Raw genomic sequence first — 24,532 nt, 5'->3', positions numbered from 1 at the left:
ACTGTCAGCAGTAGTGTGAAAGGCTTCCAATGTTAATGCACCCAGCAGTTTAATAGTGATGTCTCTTACCAATATAAACTTAATTAAGCTTGCTGTGAAACAAAACTAACATCCTTGTGCAGTGAGGATGAGGGAACCTGAAAATTTGGGCCTAAGGAGAGACGAAATTTTTGAGCTCCATGCCTGGAGCCACCCATAGGAGAAAGAGGTGTTTTTGTGGTGGTGGGTTCTGGCAAAGGGGTTTTCAGTCTTTCACAGAAACAAACACTGCTTTGCAGGACCAGCTACAAGACCGGTGTCGTTAGGGGAGAAAGGAAAACATTTTCCCTTCCTCAAAAGAATAGTTTGCTAGACCTAAATCAGCAGGCAGGAACCTGAAGTCCAAATTTGGCTCAGGTTTAAGTAAAATTACCCACAATTTTTTGACGCACCATTAGTCATAAGCACTGAGTGGTTTTGAGAGTGAGGGAGAGAAAGTTTGAGTGAGTCAACAGGCTACTGTGCTGCATGCTGTTATACATCCAGTGTTTCAAACCTTAAAGAGACGAGGGCCAGGATCTGGCCCAGTGAGAGCAAAGGTTTCAGGCACACCTTTGATGTGGGAGGAAAAAAAAAAAAAGAGGCTTTTCCAGACACGCCTCCCCTGGCAGCCTGGTCATGCAGCAGAGAGACAGGGTGGTTTTGCCTGCTGCTGAATCAGCATTGATCTCGGCAGATGTGGAGCAGATACGCCTGGCAGAAGCTCTAAGACCAAAACAGAGGGTCTGTGCAGTTCTTGTTGAGCAATAGATTGTAGTATTCTTGAGGGGAACAGTTTCGAGGTCCAGGAGATAGAGATCAGGCAGCAAACACTTCCATCGTGCTGAAATCAAACCCATTCAGGAGAAGTAAGCCTGCCTTCTGAAAATCATTTTGTCAGGGGAAAAGCAGATCCCAGCTGATTTCTCTGAATGCTCTGTTTTAACAGCAAATAGAACTCTTGCTGGCTTCACCTCCATCTTAGCGAGTGTTTTACCCCCATTTCCCCCTGCACAACGCGGGAATAGGCAGTGTCAAGGTTAAACCTGGTCGCAAGCTTTTGTTAAGGTGTTGTGCCTGCTTGCGAAGGCAAGGCACCTGCCAGGCATGCCCAGTCAGCCCTAGGAGCCGGCTCTCCCTGCGCTCAGGCTTTGGGAGGCTGGAGCACAAAGAGCGCTTGTTGCCCCAGTCCCCGGGAGTCTCCCAGTGCTACCACTAGCTGGGGAGGACTGGTTACCATGGAGGCTGCCATCTGTTCACTCCCTGCTGGAATGTGATTATCCTCGCTGGGTTGGGAACCAGCAAAAGCAGGGGAGCGTGTGCTGTCGGCAATTATCTGCAATGGAGTGCGTTAATGGAAGGCTGGAATTAGCTAGCTGGAGGAGCACATAAAAGGATTTTATCAAAACTATTAATGATTTCTAGCCAAGAGGAGTAAGCTTTTTGCAAGGTCAGTACTAAATTCATTCTTTATGTAGGGAATTTTTAATTGGTGTGGCGGCTTTATGATTTAAGGATGGCAGCACCACGGAAATAATGCTTATTGTTAAGAGGGTGTGTGGGGGGATTGTGTTTTAAGGATCTTTGTTTGTCTGTTTCAGTTCAAGCAGTTTAATTTGGGGTTGTTAAAGTAGTAAGTCAGAACAATAACTGGCCAAACTGACACAAATGGAGCAATTCGTATCTCTTGTCTTTATGAAATGCTGTTTGCTGCCAAATCTGTTTGATTTACATGTCTTTTCACGCTGATTGCTTTTTGTCTGAGTGATATCTTTTTGGATGTGGTACGTGTTTGGTTTTCGTACTGGCATGAAGGGTGAGACGAGGGAGAAATGTTCAAACAGAACTGGTGATACAATGGATGTTTAGGGTGTTTTATGCAGTTTGCTCAGAGGAAGCAGCGTAAGGGAGGCAGAATGCAGGAGCAGGTTTTCCACTCTTCGTTCCCACCCTCTGCCCCTCTTTCTAACTCACCAACTGACCAAACACTTCGGACTCTTTCTCTTAAAGACCTTAATTGTATGGAGACTTGACAGGAGTTTTCAGAATATTCTGCAAATATTATGACTGTTTCGATGGCAGGATTTCATTTAAACAGGAAAATAAAATTAGAAGTATATGCTTGCAAGGTTTTTGTGTCCTATAAAAGACTTTTTTTTGTTATGTTTTAGGAGCTAGGAGTGTTATTTTTTTCATAATAAATGAATGATGAACATTTTAGTGCAATTCAAATTACTGACTTAAACGAGGGGCATTAAAATTTTGCACCCCATATAGACAAAATGTTTCTTCGGCAGATGTTTTTAGTCACATATGGGCTTTCCCTTTTCAAGTAAAGGTTTTATGCTGCATCCCTCTTGCCAGAACTGCCATTTTTATTTGGTGCAGGGGAGGACACTACCAGAGGCTTTTAATTAAAACTGTGTCAGTTCTAATTCAACCTATTTGCCCTCTACTTTATGCACTGAAAATGTCAGTATATTGGAGTCTGGAAGGGAAGTTACTGAGAGAGTTAATAAGTCACGATTGCAACATATTTGCCTAGGATAAATTTTTAACCTACAAGATGCTTTCCAAGACTTGGTGCCTAACAAAAGTGTGTGTGGGAGGTTGAGAGGGTTTTTATTTCTTTGAGTACTTTAACTGTTTGTGATGTTTGAGCTTTTCTTGCGCTTGTGGGAGGCTGGTATATGTGCGTGAAGTCCTTTCAGACTTCTATGCTACGCTTGCACGTTGGTGGAACTGGGTGAGCACTCTAAATGGAAGCTGTATCATCTTATAATTAAAAAAAAAACAAAACCCACACCTTTTTTTAACCCCTTCCTTTCCCAGAATTTAGCTATTGCATTGCCGTTTGAGTGGGTGATTTATGCAAAACTTGCTTTTAATGGGCTGCAGTGGACTTGTTCACACGTGCAAGTCGCCGGTCTGGAATTGCGTTGTTAAAAAGAGTGCAGGGGGCAGATTGGCTTTTGTGCTTGGAAAGAGATTAGACTTTCACCCTTCAGATGCTACGCTGGACCTAGCTGGAGGGAAGGGCAACCACCCCAAGGTTATGCTGGTTTGGGATGTGTTTCTGTTCCCTAGTGTCTTTCTAGGAAGGTTGCTGTTGCCCACAGGGTTCTCTGTCGCTGTGTGTGTGAATCATAGTCTCATTGGCAAATCTTCACAGATAGCAACAATCACACCGACATAAAGGTAAAGGCTTGTATATCCTTTCCAGAGGTGATTTTTCCTGATTGCTAACTGGTGGTGTGCTGAGAAGCTTGTTTTTCCACTGCCTTTGCTAAACCTGTTTCAAGGATAAATAGGGGACTTTGCATTCTGCATTCTCCAGCTCTTATTATATTCTCTGACAAGCACTATGCAAATGTCTAAATAGTCTTCAGCAAACAATTTTTTAATTTCTGTCTTGATTGGTCTGCGTGTGTCTGTTGGTTACTTATTTTTTATTATTAATTTTTACTTTAGGTCACTAGGTCAGTGTTGATTTGTGGATGCAGGATTTAAAGGCTAGACACTCTTTAATCCATTTGTGCATCTGGCCTTTCATAGTAGACATCCCATTTCCGTGTAACAGAGGAGTTGTTAAATGTCTGTTGGAAACTAATGATTTTTTTTTTTTAAAGACTGCTTTTTTTAATCTTTGGTAGATTATTACAAGTGGCTCTGATGTTTATGCTTAATGCAAACAAATGATTGTCAGTGTAATCTGCTACATGATCTCTTGAAGGAGATTTATTCTAAAATACAGGCTTTGGGGACCAGCAGAGGTGATGGGTCATACTGAGCAGTGATTTGTTTTGGGTTTTTTTAGGAGTGTAAGCTACATTTAGGTACTTCATCTCACAAAAAAAAAAAAAAGGGACTTTTTAATAAACTCCCAACTAAATAGTGTCTAGAAATACAACCAAGTATGTAGTGGGCTCATAATAATCTTGTTTATAATGTCTTACATACTAAGCCTTCAGGACACTTGTCATTAAATGGTAAAATCCTGAGTCAATATATAGGAAGCTGGCTTGCGCATAAACGATCACAATTGTTTTCTTCAAACAGACAAGTCTTTCTGCTTTTCACTTGACACATGACTGTGGAATGCTGTTTGACATGACTTGGATTTATTTATACATTGTGTTTGGGCTGCTGCTTGGTGGAGGTTTTAAATGTGCTTGGTTTTCAATACACTTTTTTTCCCTGCTGTTTACTCGTGTAGAGTGAACATTAAAACAAACAAACAAACAAGCCCAAGCTCCTTATTGTCTCCTTACAGCAGCATGGCTACTTAAAGGTTACAGCCTGCAGCTCTCTCTGAAGGGCCAACTGTTTTAGAAAGTCCTGGTGCCTGTTTACAAACTGTTCTCTTTGCAGCTCCCATCAAATAATGGAGTTCTCCCGGCGCTGGATGTGGGAGGATAAACCTGCTGACACAGGCACTGCTGCTGTTGGTCTGTTCTCCGGGCCTTAGTCATGTAAAATTGCTGGTGCCTTTTATGCTTTGCATGGGCGGGGTCAAAATGCAGGCAGTAACACTTTTTTTCTTGATGCTGCAAAGAGCTGTACCAGATTTTAGCAAACACCAAAATTGTTGAATTCGTTCTGAAGCAGATCACCATACTAAACTAGTGCAGTGAGACAATGAGTAAGTAAATGGGAGAGACTGGCAATGTCCAGAATTATTGTATGTCTGGGAACTGTGGTATGTTTTCTAGCCTTTTCAAGGGGGGATTGCATTTAGTACAGGAGTACTTTTGTCCTTCCTAGAAGTTCCATCTTGTTGAGGTGCCTAACTGGAGAACCTGAAGACTCAGAGCTCTTCTGCAAATGATTTCAGAAAATATTCCTCCCAGATAATTGTTATTCAAAGTTGGGAGAAGAATAGGGTGGGGAGAAATGGCTGCATGCCAGCAACAGAATATCTTGAAGAGGGATTATTTCTGACTTTTTTTCCCCAGTTCATCCAGTTGCTCTTACTATATAATTAGCTGTTCATTTTAAGTATAAAAATACTACTTGGACTGACAAAGACATGGGAATTGTTTACTTTTTGATGAATATCTCAGCAAAGTAAGTCCTTGAGTGCACTTGGGAATGTGGAGTTCAGGACTGGAAGGAGCCATTTGGTCACTAAGGGGTTTTTGTAGGGGTTTTTCCCTCAGTCACAGGTAGCCATATAAGTTACATGTCATTTAGATGTTGAGTAGGCTTTTCTTCTGGCACACTGGGAATTGCAGAGTGTTACTGGCTATGGAAGCAAACTTTAAGCAGAACTTTAAACTGTACTAAATGATGAAAAGCCAATATTACACTACACTTCAGAAACTGTGCAAGAAAGATTGAAGTCATTGCCAGTGTCATGAGGTTTCTGTTAGTAGTAGAAAACTTAAGCAGACACTTTGAGACATTAATTCTACTAGCAGGATGATGCTTTCTGGACTTAATAGTCACAGTCACTCTCCAGTGCTTCAGAAAAATGGGAACCCAAAGCAGCTAGATTTTGAATCAGAGGGAGGAATAGTCATCTAGTCCTGATAGGTGGTGGTAGAAGTGCTTTTCCAGCTGCTGATCTTTGGAGGAACTTTCAGTGCAGTTTTTTTATACTTGTTCTTGACTATCTGTAGACATTTACTGACTTGTGTATTCTTCAGACTGTACTTTTAGCTGTGGTTTTCCCACAGAAGCACTTTACCTTCATGAAGATGCTATGGATGCAGCTAACCCTGGTATTAAAGAGTGTTGCAACTTGTCTGTTCCACTTTTACTTGTGGTAACACTTACTAAAAAAAAAATTCCACCTTCAGTTGCCCAGTTATGTGGTGTTGTGGTTATAGTTCTGAGTGCCTGTTTTGGATTTGATAGCTAATATTGAAACAAAATATCATGAAAGCTTTTTTAGCAAAGGCTTGTGAACTGGGGATTGAGACTGCAAAAGACCTGAATTACAGTCTCTTCTACAACCAAAGGTTTTGTTTTGTAGGCATTGAGTAATGCCATGGGTGGTGTGGTATATTCCCTGGAGTGGTGCCGAGCATATCTGCTGTTTGAGTAGTAGAGGGAAAATTAGCTCAAGAACTTTTAATATTACTTGAAAGATCAAGTTGATTCTGTAATGAGTTATTCCTGCAGGGCAAGACCTGAACTTCTCACTTGGAATTTTTCTTCCTAGTATCTCCTCTTCATCCCAGCATCCTTTGTGTGCTCCTACACCCTCATCCCATTTTGTACATAAGTTAATATTTATTTTATATTTTTTTATTCTCCTCCCTTTCTTAAGGATGTCACTGATGCTGAGGAAGATGAGTGAAAGCATGAAGTGGGGTTTTTTTGTAATTCAAAGTAGTTTTATGGCTTCCCATACCATGATTGCAGCAGTTACATTGAGATTAAGATCTAATACCTAGAATAAATAATTCAATGCTCGTTGTACTTGTGTTCAACATGGTTGAGTATTGTTCATCTTCCTAAAAATATCAAAAGGGCTCATGGGTTAGATAAGATTACCTGCTGTCTTTCTTTAAATATCCTATGCCACTTTTCTTTGCAGCTGAAGTAGTTCTCTGGCAGCTCTATGTGACAAGGCAGTTTCCAAGACTAATTTTGACGTCTGCTCTCTTCAGTAGCTCTTGTTCACGCCATTGCTTGGAGCCTTATGTTGCTGTTATGACTTGGCCACCCACCATAATGTAACTGGCAAGTGTTTTAGTCCCTTGGCTTGTCAAGATTTCTGTGTGTAAGTCAGTTTTAACTGTGGAAGCTGCTACAAACACTCTTAAAGATAGCTGCCATAAGCCAAAATACATTTGAAGGCCTAGGGGTGGAATTGGAGCTTTGCCTAAGAACCGGAACACAACAGTTAAAATCTAACACAATGAAATATTCACAGTTAGCAGTGTGAGCACTGTTTGCCCTTAGCAAAGTCAGCAGTGCTGCACTCCTCTGTTGTCTGCTAGCGGCATTCTGTTATTTTGGGTAAATGTTCTTTTTAAGATCTTAGTCTGGAACACTGTAGATAAAGCACCTTGCCCACCAATTTTTCCCCATATTACCACTTATTCTGCAAGCTGTGGCCTGCTTTCTGCTGTAAGAAGCAGAACCTTTTGTTTTGTGTGTATGTGGTTGTAAAGCTGATTTTATTGATTGTAAAATATAGGTTTTCTGAACAATTGAATTAAATTTTCCAGACCTCTCTTGTCACTGATGTTACTGGTCTTATTCTTGATGTTTCTCTGGTTTGCCTGAAAATATTCCAAAATTTTCCTACTGTTGAAAAATTCTGAAGACTGAAGAATGCTTTTTTACTTGCTTCTTAACACAGGGGTAAAATTTCTGTTGGTAGCTGAGGTGGGTTCTTTGTGTATGTGTGTCTTTCATGGACAGAAGTGTGATATTCCCGCAATCTGATACTAAACATTTTCAGTGCGAAACAATGCCCAGGACACTGTAATGATGAGAGGGAAAAGCCTCTCAATCCAATGTGATCTACTTACTGTTCTTTGATAATGTAGTCTGTTCATCATGTTTTAATGGATTAAGATTTTTCCTTGCGCTGAAACTGCTTTAATCCAGTTTATCTCAAAATCGGGTGGTGTTTTAGGATCTCTTTCTGTAAGAAAGACAACAATGAAACTTGACCGTGTCTGTTTTACAGCTGGCATCTTCTCTGACTCCAGGTTTTTTAGAATTCAGAGATAGCAGTAAAAGAACTGTGGGGAAAAGCTTATTGATTGCTTTTGTGTTGAAATAAATGATGAAAAGTTATTACTGTCTGGCTGATGAGGTCTGGTGTATGGATGGCAATAATTTAAAGGAAATTACAGTTTCATTAGTGCTGATGTGGTCTCAAAGGCTATGTTTAACTATCAGCACAACTTCACTATGTAAAACAGTCGCAGATGTCTCTGATCTTGCAACCTTACTACTCCAAAAGCTGAAATGCATGTCTAAATTCTCTTATTTTTCACCATTGTGTGTATTTTTACCTTACTTTTTTGAAATAAATTGGTTCATAGAATTCCTTTTGATCACTTTTCCCTGGACACTTGAGGTGTGTAAGGTTGGATGGACTGGAAAAAAGGAGTACTATGTATTAATGGCCGGGGAGAAAAAGCTCTGCAAAGAAGGTCCCAATTTACTGACTGTCTTTTAAGTACTAGATCAAATTTGCCATAACAGGACAAATTCAGGAGACTAAAGCTGTATATATATTTGAGGCAGAAGGAAATAATTGTGAACAGAGAGTGACATTTTTTGTCCTGTGGCATGATCTAGTGAGAGATATCTCTGCCCATGCAGGAGGGCTGGACTGCATGATCTGTAAAGGTCCCCTTCCACCCAAACCATTTTATGGTTCTGTGATTTTTCGGAATGGAGAAAATTAATTTGACGCTTTCTAAAATGTGACAAGAAGGCTGGAGAAAAGTGGAAGGAGAGAGGTGTCGTGCCTTCAAGTTTCTCTTCCTCAGAAAGGACGAAGTCAGAGCTAAGGTGGAATAGATTGAAAATGCCTGTACTGTCACATATTCTGCTTAAGAAATATGAATGGGATTCAGGGAAAGACTAAACAAATTCATGGTGAATATGGCTTCGAGCATCTGGTAAAGTAGGGTTGCACAAATGCATCTGCTGACATGCGTGGTACATAAATTGATGCTGTAAGCCATGTTGTCTGTTTGATGCCTTCTGTGAGGGTTACCCAAACATTTGCTACTCTTTCTTGTCAGACACAGAATTTTTTTATTGAATGTTTTTTTAATTCTTTTTTTTCCTGACCATGGTGTGTATGCTCTTACCTACCCCAGAAATGTACTGATTACTCCACTGTGTTCATTGTGAATCTACCATGCAGTTTTTTTATTAACTCAAACCAAGAATAATTTGTACTTTATTTTTAGTATCTAGCACTGCCCAAATTTGATTTTTATATGGACGTGAAATCACGGTCTCTGCAATTTGACCTGCTTCACTTGAGTCTTTAGTGTCTGGATTTTTAATGTGGCAGAGGTAATTTTTAAATTATTAATTCAGCCTTTCACTGTACTGCAGAATCTTAGGAAAATTTTGTGGGGTGACCTTCCTCGTTTGGGTTGTGGGGTTTTATTGTGGGGTACATGTGTATTTTGTGTGTTTATGTGTGACCAAAAGCTAAATTAACTGGAAAATGAGTCTGTGCTGTTTTGCAAATATGTTAAATGATGTTTGATGTGTGAAGGTGAGTAAAGGTGGATGGCACAACACTTTTAGGGTAGACCATAGCCTTTTTCCTTCTTGCTTTTTTCCTCTCTTCTTTAAGGAAGAGTGTGCGTTTTTATGGTGACAGCTACATCATGACCCCAAGCTGCTGAGGGACCAGAGCTGCCCTCCTGGTCTAGTACCACCTGGTCTGCTGGTCTGGCTGTAGGTTCTGGCTGGCAGGGGAGTGCAGTGGCAGGTGGGAATGTCACCATCAGAGGTAATACTGTCACTGGGGACAAGGCAGCAGCTGTGTGGGAGACAGGAGGCCTGACGAAGCATCCTTCTCAAGGAGCAAGGCATGGGAAGGAGAAAGCAATGAAGAAGGCATGAGAAAAAGCAGAGTTGCAGGGCCAGAGTGTCTTCTCTTCGTGGGTATTTGCTAACTCTGTGTTAGCGTAATAGAATGGATAACACTATAAATACTAATTTCTTCTTCCCTAAATGATGCTTTCTCTCAATTTTGAGTATGTATATTTATAGTGTATATATATATATGTATATATCTATCTATATATAAGAAGGAGGTTTTAGAAATAAGAACTCTTAAACCATTTTTTTTTAAACAGAAGAATTGGCAAATCAAACCCAGTTGATCAAGGTGAAGCCTTTGACCACTTTTCATGTCTGAAACTAAAAATCCTTTAACAATTGCTGATCTTTCTTTACTAAAGAAGATTAATTGAAAAATGAACCACAGATTCCTGGATTTATACTTTTTTTTAAAGCATGGAAGATACTTTAAGCTACAGAAAAACAGCTTTACGTGTTTAGTGTAAAACATACAGTTGCCATAGCAAAACCAGTCCTTTTGTAAATGCTAATAAAATAGATGTAAGTGACGTGATCTTTGATATAGTTCTCTGATTTTGTAGAACTGCAACCTTTTCATTATTTGTTTGGAGAGTTTTGTAGTTGCTTGTATCACTTCTATGCTTGGACTAAATTGCAGACACAAAGATGCTTCAACAAATGCTGTGCAGACATATGACAAAAAGTTCTTTTCCCCTAAGAACTTCTATTGTTTGTTTGTGCAACCACAAGCTTTCCCTTCGGGACACATAATACAGCTGAACTGGAAGAAAAGAAAAAAAAGATGGAAAAATACTGCTATTTATGTTCTGCTTATGGCATGGTAATTGTTTACTCCATCTACTTTGAGATTGCTTGTTTTGCATCTCCTAGCATGTGAACCAGGAGAGCTAGGGAAGAGTGATGGAGGTTTTGATTTTCAGAACTGGGAGGGTAAAATATCCTTTCCACAAACTTGTTTCTGTGTAGGCTGCAGGTCCTGAGTATCCCTTAAGTGTTTCTCACCTTGTTGGGGGCTAGTTGCCCATCTTCTTAAAGTGCTATTGTTACTTTTCATTGTTGTGGCAGTCCTAAACTCCCTCCCTGCCTAGCCCACTTCTGTGTGGACTTTTCCCTACTTTTCTTGGTGGTCACTAGTTTCTGCAGGTCACTTGCTTAATAGAGAATTTCCCCCTATCCTTATATTCATTACATACCTGAAAATCTCGAGTTGTCATATGGCTGTTTCTTCCTTCCTCACTTGCCTGTGTGGCAAAGCTTGAAGGATACAGTTTAACAAGACAGCAGTACTTAAGTTGTGTGCATTGGATTTTTTTAATGTGTTTTGTTTAAGGTACAGTTTGTGTCCATCCAGGCTTCTGCACAAAATCACTTGTTACTGATTTTAGACTAAGCCAAGAGTCATGAAAAGGGGAGCACGTGGAAGGTCTGACAGAAGAGAGGGTCACTTCGGGACAAGAGTGTGTAGTGTCTCGGTAGCTGATCCCGTTGCCCTAAGAATAGCTGGGAGCCAAGTTGAACCCCTTTGCCTGGCTTTTGAGAGAAGCTTTCAATAGCATCTCAGGAAGTATTTTGGGTTGAGGACAAAGCATGATTTTATTATTGCCCATACTCAAACTGCTGTGCTTTTGAAGTACTGGGACGTAAAGGAAAGTGGAGAGGGGTAGGTCAGTGTGAGTCAACCACAACTACTGTATGGGAATCCTGTGAAAGGGGCCTTTCTCTCTTTGACTCATTGAGATTTCTAAAGATCTCCCACATGGGGAAAAAAAAAGCTGGGAGGTATTTTCATATGGAGATTCAGAAGTGCTCATTCTGCATTCTGTGTCAGGGTGACAGGTGGGTTACTGATCCTTTGGATGAGACAAAAATCACTGGATTGCACAAACTGTGTATCATGTCCTGATGCGGCGTCCTCAGCAAAACTCTTCAAGCACTTTGTGCCTGAAGTGAGCCTGCAGTAAGGAGGAGACAGCCCACCACAGCCACTCTGAATGCTGGACTGTGATTCACTGTCACATGAACTGGTTTGGTTTGGGGTGTGTGTGTGTCAGTGTGACACGATGCCCGTGTAGCTCTGTAATACTTAGTTCAGCTTTCCAGGTTTCCTAACAGCAATCATGTGACTTCCTTCTCAACTTGCTTCATCACATTAAGAATATTCAAATGATTTATGTATATAATTTGAGTCTCCTTATCTGCAAAATGGGGAAAGTACTGAGAGAAAACTTGTGGTGCTTAGTTTGAAAAGTGCTAGGAAAAGAAAGTAAGTGCTGTCTATTTACTGTCAGACATCTGTAAAAACTTTTAATTATTGGTGGTAATAAAGTGGTACATGAGGCAATAATGTTGATGTGAGATAACATAGTTTCACAGAACTAGTCTGGTGTGCAAGGACTAAAAACATACTGGGTTTAGTTTGTGTAGTTATTCCATTCATACTAAATGACAGCAACTACTGATTTTAGTAGTATGGTTTTAATTATACACTAATGACAACATTTCATTTAACTAGTTGTCCTTCATTCCTTTTCATCTGCTTTTTAGAGAAAATTAATTAAACTAACTTTATTTTTGAATTAACTTTTCTTCAAAGTTCACAGGCATGTTTTGGTGACAGGTAAGACACAGCTGCACCTATTGTTGATGAGTTTTCAACTAATACTTGCTACTTTAACTGTGTTGTGCAGTTTGCATGTTTCTGCTCTTAAGAGTAAGCAAAGTTGGGGAAGGAACACGTGTGAGACCAGGGGAATAGGTTAATGAGATGTTCCCGTTCTAGCAGTTTTAATCTCTCACAAATCCCCTTATCGGCTAGCTAATCAAATAGAGATAAAACAATTAATCTTTTACCTTTTTTAAAAAAGGACAAGTTAAGCATGTGTTTTAAAGGTTGGCAGCGGTGACTTCTTTATAGCTGTTTTAATGTTGTTACTTCTGGAAATGAAATAAAATCCCCAGTTTCCTTCATGTGTGTAAAATTCCTTCTCTCCTTGAGTGGTAGCAGAACTGTGGTGACTCTTCGTGGGCTGTGGTGAGCCAGGGGTTGCCTGTACCGTCCAAGGTGGACCTTTCAGAGCTGATTGGAGCTCTGACTCCTTGCCTATTCTCTGCTTTGTCCCTATGGCAAGGGCTGAGGGAGAAGAGTGTCTTGGTAGCTCAGATGTCACCCCTCCCACATGTCATGTTGAAAGTTTGTAACAGTTATTATATACCTTTCCCCAGAGGGGAGACTTGATTTCTTGTCTGGCCCCTCCTTTTCCTTGTGTGACGCCCTTCACTCCTCTGTTTACAGTGGTCAGTAACCGTTTCTGTAGCTGCATATCTGAACCAATTGCTTTTGTAGCCAATTGTCTTTGAGTTTTCCAACCCACTGTGTTGCTTGTGTGAAAAGTGAAAACTGTATGCTGATCCCATCTGAATTTAAAGTCTATCACATCCTTGTATGATAGGCATTATCAATGGTTTTCCTGGGCTGGAAAGAGTACACCAGGCTGAAGAAAGGCTGACAAAGCCCTCACTGGCAGATGGACAAACCAGAGTCGTGAGGAAAATGGTTTGTTCCAAATACGGGAAACTGAGCAGAAAATTTATCTTCTCAACCAAGTCTTTCCTGGAGATATAAGGTGTTCTTTTGTAGATGTACTTCATATGCAAGCCCAAGCAAGGGGGGCAGCCTTTGAACACCTGGAGGTGAACTTCAAAATAGAAATATAACCTATGCATTGGAGTTCTCTTAGTTGGTTATGAAACTCAGCTAATGTTATTTTTTTTTGTTTTAATGATGTGATGATGGCCTGGATGAACAAAATTTATATGTGTCTTTAAGGAGCCTGGGATTACTGGCTAGGAGTATCAAGCATGGGGAAATGCATCTTCCTAGCCCAGCGGTGTAAAAATTAAACAACACTTTAGAAACAAAACCAACATTTGCAAATCTTGGCCAAAGTGGTAAAAATGGGTTCCATTTAGATTTCAAATCCGTATGCAGGGAGCTTGTGTCTGCTCATCTCAAGAACAAAACACACCGAAGTGTTGAAATAACTGGAGGAGTACTTGGGGTTTTTTTGCTGTTTTTGGCAGTACCCCCTGCCATTCAACATCTGTAATAGAAAGGAAATAATTAGCTGCCCTGTTCCAGAGGGCTGTCCCCTGGGTGAAAAACAGATATTCATGGATTGTTTTGCAAGTGTGTTCCCTGTAACCCCTGGTACTTGTCCTTCAAAGCAGCTCTGCAGCGCTGTGCTCCTGCACAGCCTTGAATGTGAGGGCCACAAGTGGCCGGTGATGTGGGAGCTGTGGTTTGGACCAATGCAGAGGTTGAAGATGACCTCAGCTGTAGCAAATGGCAAGCTGGCTGCTATATTCTGATTCATATTATCCAAATTGACAGGGCTGGATTTAAATCCCAGTTTTTCTCCTGCTGAGATGAAAGTGTGCCAGCCAGGGATCACATGGTGTGGGAGCTCCGAAAAATAAAAGGAAGTTACTTGCAGTAGGTTCCTTTTTCAGTTAATCCTTTTGCTTTTTAAAAATGTGCATTTTCACAGTTCATAACTCACTCTAATATCTTTGTATTGTGCCCTGGGGCACAATATCTAGTTCATGCCACTTAAAAATTGATTTAAAATTATTTTAGTTGATTTTAATCTGTGCCAAATAAACTGATGTTTTTACAACAATTCTTTAATGCAGACTCTTTTGGTCACTGCTCTGGTATCCTGTGTGTTGTATGTTTTTCATTCTAGGCATAAATTTAAATAGAGATTAGGAAATGCAAAAGATGATTCAAAATGAACATCATGCAATAAAAAAGAGGAACAAAGCACCAAACAGAAAGTATACTAACTTGTCCTTTAACCCTGATACTGCTTTAATTTCAAACAGCAATGCAACTAATAGTGACAAAACTTTCATAGTAGCTGAAGTATTAGACAAAACAACTTACAGTAGTCCCTCCTCCTCCTTTCTCCAGCAGTTTGTAGGTTACATAAGCTGATTTCTTTGTTTTTCCTCTTTACTCGTGAACAGAGTTCACTCTCTTCTCTAAGCGGACTGGTTCACATGCTTACGTTTTTCCTCTCAAAACAGGCTTGCCTTCAAGGAGGAGGAGCATAGTGTAATTGAAAGACCCAGCATGTAAACTGTCAGCATATACCGAACATCTGGGGAGAAATCCTTTCTAACAACTTACAGGGCTTGTAAATAGGATAAATGTGAGCCTGTCCTAGGGTTATTACCATTGCAAAATCAATTTTTCCTGCAGTGGTACTGGATTATATTTGCAAACGATGTCTTCTGAACCAGGTAAGACTGAACAGGTTCCTTCTGTTAAACTTTAATCTCTTCAAGACTCTGGGGTGCATTGTGTCCAGAGACACCAAGAGTTAAACTTTCTAGTTTGAAGTAAATAAGCCGGTGAACATCAGCTGCTTTATGATGCAATACAGCTGGAATGCTCTGCTGGCTTTTTCCTCCTATTCTCAGTAAATGAGCTTGAAGTCTTCTCAGCCGATTGCCTATACATCTGCCACACCAAGAACTCTGCTGCTTTTGACTTGTTTTGCTGCTGCTTTCATCAGCTCAAGACTTCCTTAAAAGCAGATCAGTTTTGTGGTGTTTATAAGTGGTTTCAGTTCCTGGCTTATTTGCCAGACTCATTGACCTCTGTTCATAGCTATAAGATTTCTATGGGGCATTTCTATAAGTAAGCATTGGCTCTAAGATTTATATCTTGCATTCTTTTAGGAAGTAGGTGCACACTTGTGATTTCTACTCAACCTTTCACGTATGCTGTTACAATAATCCATTTGACTGATGCTTATGCCACGATTAATGTATAGAATTGGCTTCCAGAATTAAAGAATGCTTTCTTTTATTGCACCATCCAGTCAAGGGTTTTGATTTTTTCCATTATATACTCCTATGAGTTGTAAAGCATGCTGTTGAAAATACTGCTTTACTTGGGAGTACATTTTTCAGTTCTGGAAAACATTCTGCTTAGGGTAAGTTCAATCAAAAGGCATACCCAACCCTAACAGCTTAATATAAAACAGTAAATATTCTGAGTTAGAGTTTTCCACAGAGAGATGGATGAAGCTGATCTGTGGGAAGTTTGGGTTTAGAATACCGGTCTCCCTCTCTGGAAAGCCCTCTGAGACTGAAGAGGGAAGGGAGTCACTGGTTGAGTGAGATTGAGATTTGCTAGAAAAGCTTGGAGTAGGTGCATGCAAATAGTGCTACCCCAGCTCTCCTAAATTCAGTACTTTTGGGCATCTGATTTTTTCTTGGGATCAAAGAATACTTGTTTTCAAATAATTCTGTTGGCTCCTTATCTGTCTTATGATGAGCTTTGAAACTGCCCTTCTCCCTCTAGCTTTTAATAATCAACCAAAAGTATGGGAATCACACCTTTCCTCCCACTCTTTACGTGTCATTTTGCTGAATCTACATGTGAATGTAGGAAACTTTCTTTCACTGATCTATTTCGTAAGAGCTGTTTTCTAGGATATGTAATGCATATTCTTTTCCTGTAAATGAGACAGTAAACCCTTATGGATTTTTCAGGAAGTATAATGTGGTGCCATAACTACTATTTTTGGTAGTACAACTCATCTTTCCTCTTGCCCCTTGGCTTACTTTCAGTTTACAGAGGCTGAGGCCTACAGTATACTTACATCTAACAGTGGCAGTCTGAATGTCAAATATAGAAATACAATGGTCAAGCTGTGATCTTTGATTTTTTTTTTAATTTTTATTTTTTATTTTTTTTGAGATTAAGTAAGTGAAGTACAGGTATATTTGTGTATCCTTTAAGGTGACATAGATTATACTAGTGTGGTATTTTCCAGGCAGTGTATTTCCAAGTGTCCAGTTAGAAGCTGTATGAAAGCAGTTAATGCAGGAACAGACTATGGTGCAAATACCTGGCTTGAAGGGTGAGAGTTTGTGAGCTTCTACCAGCCTGTGGAATAGCATATAGATACCTCCTAATGTCACCTTCTCAGAACGGAACGGTGTAGGAGACCTATGGATATATGCAGTGTGCAGAGAAATGCTGACAGCAGTAGTTCCAGTCTGTGGAAGTTTGAAATTGAGTGGACAAATATCCCTGGACACCCCTAAACAGTATCTGAGAGAAGCAGTGAGTTGCTTGTTGAAGCACTGGCTGCCTCCAGTCTGATAGGGACAGAAATCCTTCCAGTGCTGGGAGTGGGTGAGAGGGGAGTGGCATGCCTGGAGGGACAGTGTCTATGGGAAGGTATAAATTCACATGACACTTTATTCATTGTTATCGCAATGAGCAGTTGAGTGTGTCCAGGTACCTGAGCAAAGCAGTTTTTCCAAGTACTAGAGGTCCATAACAAATATGGAAAATATGTAGAATGTACCTTCTCTGGAGCTTTGACGTTTTTGAAGACTGGAACTTTAGAGATATATATATATTTATGTATATATAATATTAGTTTTCACTATAAGGAAAACTGATTTCCAGCAATGTTGTTTTGAAGGGTCCATTGATACCATGACCCAGAAGTCAACAATGGACTTCAGTGTTTTCATTAGTGCCATCTCTATGCTTTGCTTTGTGACTGCAGCACTGAGTCTTATGTTAGTCTTTTATGTGGTAGGTGCTATATAAACAGAGACAGACAGTCTATTAGTTTACATCATTGCTTGTAAACCCAGTGAATTTGTTGAGTCTTTACTAAAAATTCAAAATATTTATGGAATGTTCCTCTTCCCTATCTCTTCCCTTCTGCCCTGGGTTTATAATTACTATAAAACAGAAGGATTAAAGTTCTTTAATGTTAAGAGTCTGGAAATTTAGTGCCTGTGTATTTCTTACAGTTTAACAGTAAATGCTTGACCTTAAGAAGGACAGGTAGTTAGGAAACTGTCCTTTAGATTGCCATAAAATATTTAACACGTTATGAGTACTCTTGCTTGCTTGTGAAAAAGCCCTTACAGTCATGACCTGTCACTAAAAAAAAAAAGGAAAGAAAAAGAAGGGGAGGCAGCAGCTGGTTTAGGTCACATGAGGTAGAGAGGGATTGTAGTACTGCCAAATCTTGTATTATAAAAAACATTAAATGTTTAACCTTAAACAAATGTTGCTTTTTAAGAGTAATTTTGTAGATTTTATTTGCTCTGTTTTGGAAAACTTTCTTCCCCAACATGCAAACTATGCACTCATTTTAGTGAATGTTTTGATGCTCTTTCTTCTGATGCCAAAAATGAGGCTCTAAGGAAAACAGTAAATATTGCATAGGAGTCAGCAACATTTTGTTGAGCTGAAGATCTGTGAGCAGCTCAAGTGATCCAGTGGGCAGTTGCTGCCAAGAGGCTGCTCAGTCCCTCCCTGGGACTTTCCCAGACTTTTGGTCTCACAGATGAAGCAGTTCAGCTCACTCCCATGGCACAAAACTGGTGCTAAAGCCCACATTGACTTGCTGTGAGGTGCAGGGGGGTTACACTGGCCTGGAGAGAAACCCAACAAGCCCTAGAGCTGGTAAGAAGTGAGCAGTGGGAGCTACAGGGATGTGGAGGGATGAAGAGGATGAAACTTTCTCGTTTTGGTGGGGGGCTGTCTCGCTCTGTCTGGGGTAACTGAGGTTTGAGTGGGAGAAGAGTTTTTTTTGGTCTGTCCTGGGACCTTCAAACATTTTCATTTTGAAATGTTTGCAAAGTGAAAGGTTGCACATCCTTGAGATGTGTTGGATGATACTGGAGCCATTACAAAATTATTTCTCTTCCTGAGGCCAGTCTTCGCGAACGAAGATTTGGGGAAAGGTCTTTTACCTTTCCAGCCTGCGCAATGGATTTTTTAGGTGAGACACAGCCTGCGCTGAACTGAGCCCACCCTTTAATCCTAAGGTTCATCTGCTGGGGCCAAGCAAGCTTGGACAATGGCTTCCTGAGGCATAGTTGTGTTTAATGTATTTTTACATTGCATGACTGCTTTTTTTTGTAATACATTTCCTATCCATTTGCACACTCAAAGATATATATTTATGAGTATTAAGCTTTTTGGAATAGTATGGTAAATATTTATCCAAGTCTGCATCAAAAAATATTTGAATTCTCAACAAGTTTTAAGAAATTACATTCAGAATTCATAATACAGTTGTTATTTTTCTGTAAAGAAAAAAAAAAAGGACATTTTAAATGGGGGTCTGGCATAGACAGGAGGGAGGACCAAAGAGTAGAATAGTTCTGAATTTGAATCTCAACCAGTTCATAGCATTGAGTGTAAAACCATTTCAATATGTATAATTTTCAAGAGGCAACTGTATTCCTGTGCAGGTCTGTTAATCTGGGGTGAATTCTGTGGACAGCCCAAACAGTGGTTGTCTCTGGCAATCTAGGGCCAAGGGATTTTTCCCCATTTGGGTTTCAGGCAACTGGTATTTGGTTTTCTCACGTAAGGGATGATTACAAACCGATGAGTAAGTGTGAAATGGTGATTGGTCTCTTGTTCCTTACGGAAAAGAGACAGCGTAAAAGCTGGCATAATTGTGGCAGGCTTTAAAGGGACTGGACACGGAAGGTCCTTCTTGAATGATTTCACAGGAAGGCTCTAAATGTACTTAAACGAGGCTTTTTGTGGCTATTCTTCACTTTTTTTCCCTCAACCAGGTCAAAAGCAGGAAGCACTTGAATACTTGTGAAGTGTCCAGCTTTGGGTTCTTTATATTTCTGGTTTGGTGCAGCGAGCATTCCCAGGGAACTGCTTGTTTTTCTCTTTCGTAGATGATGGTTGTTAATTACTTGGCAGGGAGACTGAAGTGCTTGGGGAGCCTGACAGCAGGCTGGCTGCCCCGGGCCTGGGGGAGGAAAGGCATTCACCATGGAGCAGCCGGGGTGCCGCGCAGCTGCACCGCTGGTGCCGCTCTGAAGGGCCGAGTGTTCCTTTCCACCCGCGCTTTGCTCTTCATCATGAAGTGCATGATTTTATATTTTCTTGTAATCTTTCATGTAACAGGGAGTAGTGCCTGGTAGCCTGTTATCATGCTATTGTGCAGTTAATACCCTGCTGCCTTTTCTATAATTAGGGCATATTTCAAGCCATCCATTTTTAGATAATAGTTTTTTGATTAATTTTTTTTTCCCTTTCCTTCCCTACTGTTTGCTCCAACCCCCTTGAGATATGATTCAACAAAATCAGTATTATCTAGTGGCTACTTGCTTCTGGAAAGGAAGTTTTGTCTTCCTTTGACTATCAATACTTCTGCATCTTTGCCCAGGCTTCAGTGCATCTAAGGTGAATGAATGCATGAAACTGGCTGCTTAATTTTTTTGGCAGGATTACATTTCTGATGGCTTAACTTTTCCAGACCGCATCCTGAGGGTAGATGCATGCCAACACTGGTGCACAGAAAGTGGTGGGAGCAGGCAGCCAGGAGGAGGGAGGGAAGTGGGTGGAACAACTTGTGTCCGTGACAGCTGGCTGCTGGATGAGCTTCGGCTTGTCAGATGCTGGCGGGACACATGGACTGCCTCAGCAGTTGGATGAGGGCAACAGTTTCCATCTATCAGTGATAATTTTATTGGCTTGTGTTGAATAATTGGCTTCTGTTTGGATCTTTGGCTGTTCTGCATTTTGAATATACTATATTATGTATTTATATCTTTAAATTATTTGAATGCTCTGAGTGTGTGTATTTATACAACTTCTACTCAGATCTTCTGAAATAAAACATCAGTTACTGTTTCGACCTTCTGTAATTAGGTATTTTATTTTTTTCCCCCTTTGGGTCTGTGGGGGCTTTTTGCTTTGGGTTGTTTTAGCATCCTGTTTCTAAAAATGCTTTCCTTTAGTCCTTTTATCTACAGAAGTAGCTAATTTCGTGTCTCAAAGCATATGGATAGTTTCTAAAATAGCTCTGAGTTGAGACGACCTGTACAGATAACTGGGCAGAGAACAAGATGAAGTGTCAGTGACTGACTGGTTAGAGAAGTTCAGAAGCAATGTATACTGAGCAAAATGGTGAAAATTGTAGTTAGACCAAATTTATCTGTACACACTGTTATTTTATAATGGCTTATGAATTATGGAAGGGGAGGTCTTTATTATTGTCTGAGTAATCACTGCACTTGCCTGGTAAGTAAATGCTAATGTATTGTCTTGAATTATTCCAGTGGTTTTTATGAGATAGCTGCATTTTTCATTCACTTGACTCCAGTATTGCAGGTGCTCTCCTTAATATGACGTTAGACTGTGCTGCCCAGCATGGTGTCATGCTGTTTATCCGATACATGATAAAAAGGAAAAAGACAAATAAATCATCTTAAAACTTGACAAATAAAGGGAAAGAAACACAAGGCTTGGTGCTACAACGCTTGGCCAGACAAGTGATTCTTCTGTGATCAGTAAATCTGCTTATGCAAATGGGGTGTCTTGTTTAGTAAATAGGAGCTTGGGACATTTGGAAAATAATGATTACCATCTGTGCAAAGTATGCTGGTGACAATTAAAAACTTAGGGAAAAATTTCAGTGTTACTTAATAGTTGAAGGGACATTGCTCACTTCACACAGCTCTACACAGAAAACTCAAATGAAAAAATAATTTTGGGAAAACTTGGTGGAGGTGTATATCTTGTGCTAGGATTCATAATCAAATCAGCTATTAATTCAGTTGGAACTCAAGAAAGACACATAAAACTTCCTCAACCCCTTCCTTCATCAAATATGTAGGAAGCTGTAAAGGGCTCAGGGGAAGGAGAGGGGAGGAAGTGACCCATAGATACAGGGCTCACCAATGTTCCCATTATCACAATGGAGGAAGAAGTTGACATGTATTCAGTACTCTCCTGCAACTTTGTGAAATACAGTCATGTGAGAAGGGGTTTGTGAACTGAAAGTTGCCATTGTGTGTTATGGAATGGGGAAAAGGCAATGCTGACAAGGAGGGAGGAATTACCTGAAGAGTTACCTGTTACAGATATGAAGCAGTAACAGCAGGGTAGCTGTTGTGGGTAGCAGGGTCAACTTAGCCTGCCCAATCCTGAACTGATGAAGCTGCTGGTACTTATTGTACCTATTTTCTTTTTTGGTGTTTTTTGTTTTGCGGGTTTGAGCCTTGTGGTTCTAAGCTACATGGTACGTGGTTGTAGGGTCAGGAGCTGGAGTCACTTGTAGGTCTTGTTGTCTTAATAAAAGCAAAGAGAAAAATATTGTCCAAAACGGTTGAGAGATATTGACATCATGAGATGCTGGAAAGCAGTGCTGGGAAAGGGACCTGGGGGTCCTGGTCGATGGCAAGTTGAATATGAGTCAGCAGTGCCCTGGCAGCCAGGAGGGCCAACTGTGTCCTGGGGGGCATCAGGCAAAGCATCGCCAGCTGGTCAAGGGAGGGGATTGTCCTGCTCTGCACTGGGGCGGCCTCACCTTGAATATTGTGTGCAGTTTTGGGCACTGCAATATGGAAAAGATATTAAGCTCTCAGAGAGTGTCCAAAGGAGGGCAACGGAGATGGTGACGGGCCTTGAGGGGAAGCTGTTATGAGGAGGGGCTGAGGTCACTTGGTCTGTTCAGCCTGGAGAAGAGGAGACTGAGGGGAGACCTCATTGCAGTATACAACATCCTAGTGAGGAGAAGAGAAGGGGCAGGCACTGATCTCTTCTCTGTGGTGACCGGTGACAGGACCTGGGAGAATGGCCTGAAGTTGTGTCAGGGGAGGTTTAGGTTGGATATTAGAAAAAGGTTCTTCACCCAGAGGGTGGTTGGGTGCTGGAACAGGTTCCCCAAAGAAGTTACAGCACCAAGCCTGACAGGGTTCAAGAAGGACAATGCTTTCAGGCTCATGGTGTGATTCTTGGGGTGTCCTGTGTGGGACTAAGGATTGAACTCAATGATCCTTGTGGGTCCCTTCCAACTCTTCAGCTTCTGTGATTCTGTGATTATTTTATGAAACATAAGCCATGAAAAGTCTCTACAAGTAAAAGAACATTAATGCGTATTTTCTCTTTAGATTTTGGGCTTGATAATATATTCAAAGGTGAAAGTGAAAATAAAGGTTTGAGGGAATGCATTGTAGTACAGGAACCATGTATGTGGAGAGAGCAGTGCTTTTTTCCTGTAAACAGAACTCCTCATACTCAGAGCTCTCCCTTCATATGTCTGGAGATGTGGTTTGAACATTTCTCTGTTCATTTAAGAAACCTCCATTATTCATTAAATACTTGAGGAACAACCACCATCAGCAAAGCCACTGTCCCTGAGTATGGAAGACTCATAAGAAACTTAGTGTAAGAAATGCTGTTGTTTTATTGGAGTCATAAGCTACTGCTTTCAAACCACAGCCATTTGAAGTCCTGTACAGTGCTTTTTGTTTTACTGGAACAGCATCAGCAGTGCACGTTATATTATTGTGCTAATCCAAAATTTAAACAAATGTTGAAAGATAATTCCATTGATTGCTGACTCATTTTAATAAGAATCACAACAGATGCCCAGGTTTGCCTGCATGGAATTGACTATTAGACCAGAGCCAAAAGAACAAAGATCAGAGCCAGACAGGACAACATTCTAAGGCACACGGGGTCCGTCTGCTGTAGCCAGCATTGGCAGGACATCTGTAGTGAATGTGGAATTCATCATTCAGTCCCTTACTTTGCATGATACACAGTATGCTGAGACTGCGATCAGGGGATAATTGATAAATCTTGTTCTGTTAATATCCTGTCAAAGCTTAGACTTTTAATCTTGAGTAAGTTACCTTCAATAGATATCCTACTTAAATGTAATGGCATCCGTAACTGGTGACTTGACAAGCTCTATTTTTTTAGTAGCAATTACTATAAGCTGTATTTCAGCCTAAAAATGAAATTTACCATGGGAAAGATGCATGGTTTCTTCCAATCAGAACAACTAGAAACCTGGACAAAACACAGGAAAGGCAATACCAAATGCTCGAGTCTCGTGAATACCTACAAACCAAACAAATGCAGTATTGTCTTATCTTAGAACAAGCAGACATGTCAATGTTTCTACTTGGTGTTTGGTTCTGTCACTGATGCCCTGCATATCCTCCTTTAGTTTATTAGAAATGAAACTGTTTCAAAAATTGTTTCTTCTTTTACAATATCTTTTGTGTGTTGTGCACAGTTGAACTCACTGAACTTTGTTTCGGTTCTCCTTCTGTGTTACTGCTCTGTGTGTTGCTGCAAGTGGTTCACATACTGAGTGTTATGGATACCAAAGTTTGGAAACCTCTGCTCTCTGTTACTATGTAATATAGCATATCTACCAAGAAGTTAAATATTTTCTAGTTTTTGGCAAGTATTGTGTGGTGGTTGGCCTGCCAGTTTTAAGTTCAGTAATGTTTCCTGTTTAACTTCACCATCAGGTATTGTGAGTGCATTCACATAAAAGCACACTTTTTGCAATCTACAATTTATACCTGTCATATTTACTTGAAGATTTACTTACTCCATACAGTAAATGTTGTGAAATTGAGGGTAATATTTGTTTGGTAGTTCTGTTAATGTTCATGTGCAGTGAGAAATAAGAGCCTTATATGCTTTGCATCTTTTTTATTCCCAGAAAATGGCCTTCTGTTGATCTTAGAATGTTTTTGCCTACGTCTGGAGAATAGCTCTGCAAGAAAAAACCCTACATTTTTGCATTTTGTCAGCATATGTATCTGAAGTAATCCTTTAATAGAACCTGATCTGTCCCCTACACTTTGCCAAGATTCCATTTTTCAAAGATAATTCTAAACCGTCTGTTCTTTGCCACTTATTTTTCTGGCCAGCACCTTCTTGCAGAAAGAAAACTAATTTCTTTGGTGAGACCGCCCGCCTGACTTTAGCAAAAGCTATTTTTTTCTCTTTTTGCAGTGTTGGGTTATCAGCTATTTGCAGTATCTCAGCAGTGGCTCACCACAGTAAAGGCTGGCCTGATGTTTGACCTTTAGAGCTCATCTGTGTAAAACAGAATATCAGTATGAAGTTTTTGTACTGTTCTGC

At 40.4% G+C, this 24,532-nt stretch overlaps 1 protein-coding gene across 3 annotated transcripts in view; it reads left to right on the top strand.

Moving 5' to 3' along the window:
• Positions 1 to 1,128: 1,128 nt before the first annotated feature.
• The window catches only part of FGD4 (FYVE, RhoGEF and PH domain containing 4), a 66,011-nt gene continuing 42,607 nt past the window's right edge, over positions 1,129 to 24,532 (top strand). The window contains exon 1 of one of the 3 annotated variants that reach the window (XM_027680608.1): positions 1,129 to 1,468. Coding sequence is in view for 1 of the 3 variants with exons in the window: in XM_027680607.1 (XP_027536408.1) it covers positions 14,850 to 14,865 (16 nt within the window). In the remaining 2 variants the exon portion in view is untranslated. Of the gene's footprint in view, positions 1,469 to 14,703; positions 14,866 to 17,964; positions 18,071 to 24,532 lie in introns of those variants that run through there. The other 2 variants (XM_027680607.1, XM_027680609.1) reach the window with 2 other exon arrangements.

The sequence above is a fragment of the Neopelma chrysocephalum genome, unplaced genomic scaffold (genome assembly GCF_003984885.1).
Source record: "Neopelma chrysocephalum unplaced genomic scaffold, ASM398488v2 Primary Assembly neopelma1_59, whole genome shotgun sequence".
In the NCBI taxonomy this organism is placed as follows: domain Eukaryota; kingdom Metazoa; phylum Chordata; class Aves; order Passeriformes; family Pipridae; genus Neopelma; species Neopelma chrysocephalum.
Note: the sequence above shows the minus strand (reverse complement) of the source record. Positions and strands in the feature narration are given on the sequence as shown.